The sequence below is a fragment of the Notothenia rossii genome (assembly GCF_949606895.1).
Source record: "Notothenia rossii genome assembly, chromosome: 5".
Taxonomy (NCBI): domain Eukaryota; kingdom Metazoa; phylum Chordata; class Actinopteri; order Perciformes; family Nototheniidae; genus Notothenia; species Notothenia rossii.
In genome coordinates this window covers 37,320,305-37,328,063 of record NC_136903.1, presented here as the reverse complement: position 1 = coordinate 37,328,063, position 7,759 = coordinate 37,320,305, and the positions used below count along the sequence as shown (strand labels likewise).

Here is a 7,759-nt window from a genome sequence, read left to right as displayed (position 1 = left end):
GAGAGATGGGAGAGAGAGAGAGAGAGAGAGAGAGAGGAGAGAGAGAGAGGAGAGAGAGAGAGAGAGAGAGAGAGAGAGAGAGAGAGAGAGAGAGAGAGAGAGAGAGAGAGAGAGAGAGAGAGAGGAGAGAGAGAGAGAGAGAGAGAGAGAGAGAGAGGAGAGAGAGAGAGAGAGAGAGAGAGAGAGAGAGAGAGAGAGAGAGAGAGAGAGAGAGAGAGAGAGAGAGAGAGAGAGACTTAGTTGCAATACTGTAGCTTATGCAATTTAGGCCTATAAATTGTTTATGTAATTTATATGCCATGGTTTTGAGTGTGCGTTGAGTGCAGCGCCGTCTGCTTTTTTCAGTACAGTAACTAAAGTAGGACTAAGCATACTGGTAGTTTCTGTGGACCTGCCTGCCCGTTTTGTGAGTGCACTGCGCGCGTTGCACGCTTGTGTGGCATTGTTTGGGATGACCTAATTAAAATAGCGTCCCCCCAGTAAAAAAATCCCCACTACACCACTGGTGAAAACTACCCTTAAATGATGGTAAGGTAGACTAAAAGCTTTAGGAATCCAAAGTATAACATATAATAAGTACCCTGTATCAAGATTGATGCAAAACAAGTGACATTTGACCTTTTTAAAGAGGTTTAGCAAAAATAACTCCACCTCTGAGGCGATTTGGGGGGAAATGGGGGTTTTACCATTTCTCTGGAACACTGTAAAAAAGAAAAAGTTGAGAAAACTTAAAATATCAAGGCAACATGATGCAAGAGATTTTTGAGTTTTCTCAACTTTTGCCAGCTGTTGTTGACTTAACTAAGGTTTTTAAGTTTTGCCAAGAGTTCTGCCAACTTGGATCTTTTTGTTCACTTTATGAGGATAATACTGTGAGACTAATTAAGAATTTCTTGCTTGAATGCGATGTATTTCTACCTTCACCAAACACAGATTTTTGTGTTGAATTAATAAACAATTTTCCCATCAATGTCATGTATTTCTACTTTCTTTAAATATAAATATTCTTGTTGTATAAATACACAATTATTCCTCCAATGGCATTTATTCCTTGATTCACCTAACACAAATATTCTTGTTGAATGAATAATACAATTTATTTTGGCTATAATTTTACATTCAAAACTGCTCAATATATGGATAATTAATAATACACACTACAGCTGAATGTTGTCAAGATTTTTTTTATTCAGTTTACCAGTGAACAACAGTAAAACCATCATTAATGCATGTGTAAAAAAACAACATACATACTGTTCTATTAGTCTAATATTAACATTTGGAGTGAATCTTCCTCCATGCTGAGAATTTGAAATTGACACTGAACTGAAATGTAAATGTTTACATGTGAACAGCCATTCTAGCCATTTGGTTACTTTTTTTTTTGCATATACACATCCAAGCTTAAAGATTACTTAAACTGTAATGTATTTAACAGTTGAAACACTATATGCACCCCTTGGCAACTGCCAAATGATTATATATTCCAGAGGTCAAAGAGATTAACTTGTTTGTTGCAGATTATGAAACGTGCATACTGTTCTATAGTCTAGTAACATTTGGGGTGAATCTTCCTCAATGCTGAGTATTTTAAATCAATGCTAGTCTTACTGAACACGTACTGTATATAATGATTACCCTCCACCCCCCCTCATGGTTGGCGGCTTCTGAATTTACACATTAACACTGAATTACTTTGTGCCATTTGTTGACTTTACATGTGAACAGCCATTTTTCTTTGTTTTTTGCATATACACATTCAAGCTTTACTTAACAATAATGAATTTAACAGTTGAAAACACTAGACACCCTTTGGCAACTGCTGAATTATTATATAATCCAGAGGTGAAGCATATGAACTTTGTTTTGTTTTACATGAGTGTAACAACAATGCACTTAAACTTCAATAACAGTCACAGTACAAGCTTCGCTTTCAGTGACCTTGTGCGCTGTGAGCATCGAGAGCCACCGAGCGAAAAAAAGATGGTCTGAATTGCCTCAAAGGAGTACCTCATCTGTTTTGGAAAATCAATGTTGAGGGCATACAGGAGGCCGAAGAGGTATGCCATGGCAGTAGAGAGGTTTGGAATATTATGAAGCACAATGTCCCCTTCCAACACAACCGCCTGGTCTCGCACAGTGTTGTCGGCTTCATCATGTAGCACAGAGAGGATGGCAACAGATGCACCTTGCACTGGTGCCAAAATGTCGGTGTCCTGAGGAAGGAGAACAGGTACATTATTAGGAGCTTAGAAAAAGTAAGACAGTAGAAAGAGTCATTTTATGAAAAAAAAAATATGTGTGAATTCTGAAAAGGTTAATGCTAAAGCTGAAAAGTATAACTTGTAAGCAGAGATGATTGGCTTCATAACGGCTAAAAGAAGTTGAAATGTTAAAAAAAAGGCAGAAGAACATGGGCAGCTATAAACTGAAATCTGACAGCCAATGAAAACTGCTAAAGCCAAGAATAGATTTAGTAGTTTAAGGAGGGTGATTTACATGAAGTAAACAAGTTGGTGTAAAGGAAGTAGTGAAGCTGTGCAAAGAGCCCATTGTAACAATGGTTCTGCTTTTAAAACAAACAAAAATGACAGCCAAAAAAAGCCTTACTCTTAGAGGATCATCTTTCAAATTTTGTCTCTCAGCTTTCAAATTAATGATTTGTTTAAGAAAGATTAAAAAAAATTAAAAAACATTCAGACTAAATACATTTATACTGATGAAATTAATTATTTAGTACCACGCTATACTAATTTGCCATTTAACTTGTGGAGGTATTAACCAGAAAAAATAAATCTCTTTCTTTAATCAATGTAACCCACCAACCTTGTGCTGAAACACCACCCAAAATGACCAACTGTTCCCCTCAGCAGAAAAAAAGGGATCTGAAGTGGAAAAGTCCAACCCTCACCCCAAAATCATCTGGACTGATAAACTGCCCTGGGGAGGTGTACTTACATTTTGGATTAACTAATCCTTAAAAACATCTTGTGAGAATAAGTAATTAGCTGCATGACCTGAATTATTTGTCTTTCCTGCAGTTACTTTTACTTACCAAGCACTTCAGGAAAAACGTGGTTGCATCTTCGCGGAGGTAGATAGGCAGGCCTCTCAGTGCTGCTGTTTTCCGGTGGGACACAATGTCGGATGTCTAAAAGTGGAAAACATAAGTAGTTCAATTAGTATAGTACTGTAATGTTGTCATTCCTAATAAGTATATTCATGCTCTTCTAAAACTGCCAGGCAAAAGAGCAGTTCACTGACCTGATCATCAAGTTGATCAAGGAGGTCCTCCATCTCCTGACCAAAAGCTCCTTTCTTAGACCTGTAGATTTTCAGCAGGCCAGGCCCAAACTTGTCAAGGGATGCATTGAAAGTCCCCAGGAGGTCTTTGCTCGTGATACGATGAAATTCCTTAGATATCTTAACAAGAAAACCAAAAAAATATTATCAATTTTCAAACCATAATGTCAGAATTTCTTACAGGAAGTTCCTGGGTAACTTGTTATGAGTCTGCACCATGTTAAATATCTGACCATTTTTCTGTGACCTGTGAAAAAGTGGATTACATACTAAAATGCACCACAGGAAATAAAGAACCTCATTTTTAACCATGGATTTTGAGGATTAAAAATTAAATAAAAAGGGTGACTATGCCACATCCATAAATTGCAGAAAGTGAATTACTCCTTGGAAGACATAAAAAAAAAACACACATTCTTACCTGATTAAACATTTTACTTTTGTCTTCTTGTTATTATTGCAATTTATTTCTACTGTTTAGACAAGCAAGTAAAAAAGGATGTTACCATGACAGTTTCAACTGAGACGTCGTCGTCTTCATCAGAGGTGTCATCCAACGTTCTGCTGATGTGTCATTCATCAGCTGGCCTCTGGTCTCTGAAGGAGGGAATCCCAGGTATGTCATACCTGGGATTCCTTCCTCCAGAGACCACCCAGGATGGAAGGTGCGTGGCCAACTCGGCAGACCAGCTGGTAAATGACACGTCAGCAGCACGTTGGATGACGCTTCTGAGGAAGAATGAAGTCTCAGTAGAAAATGTCAACATAACATCTTCTTTTACTCGCTTGTCTGAACAGTAGAAATAAAAAAGAATAGATCCTTACCTCTTCACAAGAAAACAGAGCAGGCCACCTTTCCTGGATCTCAGATACCATCGGCTGACACTCTACCACCTCCCTTCGCCTGAGGGAAAACGTCAGCTCCATCTTCTGTTCTATCAATGTTGTGTTCCTGTTCTTCTTCTTCATTTCATCGACCAGAGATACTCTTTCCTCTTCAAGGGTAGAATCATCATGGTGTTGTGGGTAATCTGGCACATGATTGACCTCTCCACGTTTGGGCTTTTTCAGGGTAAATGGACTGTCATCTTCCCCTCCACCTTTTCTTTTCTTGTTTACATTTACCTCATTGCATCCTGCCTGGCGAAGCTTTGACCTGTAGTTTCCAAGTTTGTACTTGATACTTGTTCTCCATCCCTCGTAGCCTGTGACGCCAAATGGCTCTTTCAGACATGGATAATTCTGAATGAGCGCAGCGGCAACTGACTCAAGCTCATCTTTCTCAGGGTAGCTTTTGATTTCAAAAATTGCTTGTGCAATTTTATCCAATATCTCCATCTTCATGTCTCTTGTCACTTCAACGCCCTTCTTTGTCTTTTCATGTGTGTCATTGGCCTTAGACAATTTCAGCTCCACATCATATGCAAACTTGGGGATTGGGAATGGAGATGGCCACTCTGCGACTTGCCTTAATGTGGTCTGGATAGAATCGGTCCAACTAGGCCTGAAATCCTCAGAGTGAACACTGATTGTGTCCTGAGAGGAGACTGAACTAGTGGATTGGTTAAGTGGAGACAAATCACAGTTCCACATGACATGCAAGACTGCACGCACAGCTGGTAATTCTGACATCTCTGTTAAGTTGCAGAGTGCATTTCCAAACTCCGGATCCTCAAACTGTAGTGAGAAATCTTCTTGAAGATTGAGTCTCTCTTTAAGCATATTAATCAGGCCCTCCACAGATGTTGGGACTTCTGGAAGCTGGATTTGCCGGGCATCTCTGGAGGAAAGAACGACCCGAAGTAACATAGTCTGAAAAGAGGGGAGAGAGAAAAGTGGGAGAAAATGATTAGTCAAACCTAATTAGAAGACAGATTACACCAATGTTGTAGAAAGCTGAAAATTTGAATTTACACAAATTGGGCCCTTCTGGTCCCAAACAGCAAATACAGTTTTTTTTAATGTTGAGATAATCCCAGTGTCCTCATATGAGGACATCATTTTTTGCAAAAACTACTTCCTGTACAAAGACAAACTTTAGGTATTGTACTTATTAGGTCCTACTTATCCCAGATAGCAAGGAGAAATAAAAAAAATGCACACCAGAAAAAACGCTCGGTCTCAGGAGGTTAATGGAGAAGGAATGTCCTCGGAGTCACCATAAGCTTCCCACCAAATGTGTACGCTGCTAGAGGATGGTAATCCGTCAGCACATCTGGATCCAGGACAAGAAGGTCTGCACAGGTGTTTTCAACAAGTTCATAGGACCTGTAATGTTCCATGTACCAAGAAGAAAGTTTTTTACAAATGAATGCCACCTCCTCTGCATTGACAAGAATGTTTGCAATCTTATGGAACTCAGGGAGGCCACTGCACTGCCCAGAAGACAAAATCATGCCTGCCGCATACTGTGTCCCATCCAGGTGAACCGTTTTAGACAGGGACACACTGTCTAGATGTGGGTACTTCTTCTGTATTTCATACTTGAGAGATGGATCCAATTCTGAAACCCTGACCACCTTCACATTTTCAACATACAGTTTTGGCTTGAAAAGGATCCCACTGTCCAGGTGGTAGGCTATCATTTGCTGATGTTTCGTGGACAGAGTGAGCAGCACATTTTTCCAGTTGCGAGTGTCATGGACAACCTTTTTAAAGTAGCTATGCTTAGCCTCATATCGCATTGTCCATAATTCAATCAAAGGCCCATAGCAGCGAATAAGTTGCGGGTAGTGGTCGATAAAATGATGTTTCGGCCTCAGTCTGAACTCTGGAAAGGTACTGGTGAGCAACTTGCGATGATCGAGTAGTTTATAAGATAAATAACACAGTGCTTCTTCAGAAAGCCTACTTGACACAACAATGTCAAGAATTTCCTTGAGGTCCATTAAAATCACCCAAGCTGGCTCCTGTTCTGGTATCTTGCGTCCAATCACAAAAGGAAGTAAACGAAGCAGTGTCCAGTTTTCATGCCCGTTTCCCCCCACTGTCCCCTTTTCAAAGCTTGCTTTTGGAATTTTGTGGGGCTTGTTTACTTTGTCTTCATACTTGTAGGGAAATGATGTTATGCAGTCATTTAACTCATCAAATGTAATAAAGCGTTTTGAAATCAGATTTTTCAAACATAAGGATAATTCCACAGGGATGACCCCTTCCAAAAGATCATGCAACAGATCTGGAGGAAATCCAGTTATTGGGTGAAAAAACAAGAGATGTTTGCCCAGTACACATTCACTTTTGACCCCCTTAACACTTTTGAGGTTGCCCCCCTGCTTAAGCTCTTCCAGAAACAAGTTATGCTGATCAACACTTCTCAATTGAAAATCATTAACCTCAGTGGTTGCAATTTGGCCCCGACTAATCAAACAAAACCGACAGAAATTTTCAACATTAAAACTTTCAGAAAAGCCAGCAAGACCATGCGCACCGAGGTTGTCAGCACATACACAATACACAGTGCTTTTAACAAACTGGCCCACAACTTCAACAAAAATTCCCTCTTGTTCTAGGCACTTTATATCTTTAAGCAATGGCTCAAGAAACTTTTCATAACCATATTTTTTTATGTCTACACTTTTACCCAAGACAGCCAACTGAATTGAAGTGAGACTCGATCTGAACCTGGCTGGTAAATTTAGAACCACCCAATATACTGCCGTAATCTTATGAACTTTTCTAGAGGTCCCCAATGGATTACACACTTCAAATTCATCAATGTATAATCCCAAACTGATACAAGTGTTTTGTTCTCCCAGTAGCTTATTCTCCTTGTAATACTTGCCATCTTGAAAAGACTTAAAGTGCCCAGATAAAGCTTCTTGATTAAATACAATTTTGTCAAAAAAATCTGTACACCCAAGTAAAGTCTCAAGTACCTTAGTGACAGATATATATACAAAAGAGTTTTTATGGGCTGCGTTGTACAGATATTCTGTGGGTTCGATAACAGGAAAGTGCCCTTTGAAGTATATATTCCTTCTGTGATCTGTAGATAGGGAACCTTTCTCTGATATTGTTAAAAGGAGTGGATTAGTTTGAGCTATAGCACTTGAAATTTCTTGCAAAACACAATCATTTACTTCAATTTTATGTTTAGAAAGGATCTCTTTGACACTGTTGAAAGTTTGAGTGTTAGAGAAAGACAGCAGGTTATGCAAATGTTCTACAATCTTTTGTGTTGCACTTCGAGAAACGTGCAACACAGTTTGCATAGACAAAAAGAGAGAGGCTAATTTGTGCTCAAGTGTCTCACTATCTACATCCTCCACAGTATCTACAACCTCATTTAGTCCCACAACATCATGAGCTGATGTCCCTGCTTCACTATCAGCTTGTTCACCATCAATTATCTCATCTTCAGTAACAGTTCTTTGTATTGTTCGGAAATCCTTAAGTGTCCAGTTTTTATGGTTTCGACTTTTGTGAGAACTGAAGGTTGGGCGAGTGTTTGTTTTAA

General features: G+C 39.3%; 1 protein-coding gene across 1 annotated transcript; it reads right to left on the bottom strand.

Moving 5' to 3' along the window:
- Positions 1-1,168: 1,168 nt before the first annotated feature.
- On the bottom strand, positions 1,169-5,064 carry LOC307038551 (uncharacterized protein). The gene is made up of 4 exons (XM_079680041.1): positions 4,129-5,064; positions 3,265-3,423; positions 3,056-3,151; positions 1,169-2,216 (listed from the first exon to the last, which is right to left on the bottom strand). Exons 1-4 carry the CDS (start codon positions 5,023-5,025, stop codon positions 1,914-1,916), a joined length of 1,455 nt encoding a protein of 484 aa, XP_079536167.1. The 5' UTR covers positions 5,026-5,064; the 3' UTR covers positions 1,169-1,913.
- Positions 5,065-7,759: the final 2,695 nt, after the last annotated feature.

Excerpts from the sequence above, each read along its gene's own strand:
- LOC307038551 (XM_079680041.1), bottom strand. The coding sequence starts at position 5,025 with ATGCTTAAAGAGAGACTCAATCTTCAAGAAGATTTCTCACTACAGTTT. Across the intron at positions 3,152-3,264 it reads TTGATCAACTTGATGATCAG|ACATCCGACATTGTGTCCCA; the intron begins GTCAGTGAACTG and ends TTCCACTTTTAG. Across the intron at positions 2,217-3,055 it reads CGTTTTTCCTGAAGTGCTTG|GACACCGACATTTTGGCACC; the intron begins GTAAGTAAAAGT and ends CTCCTTCCTCAG.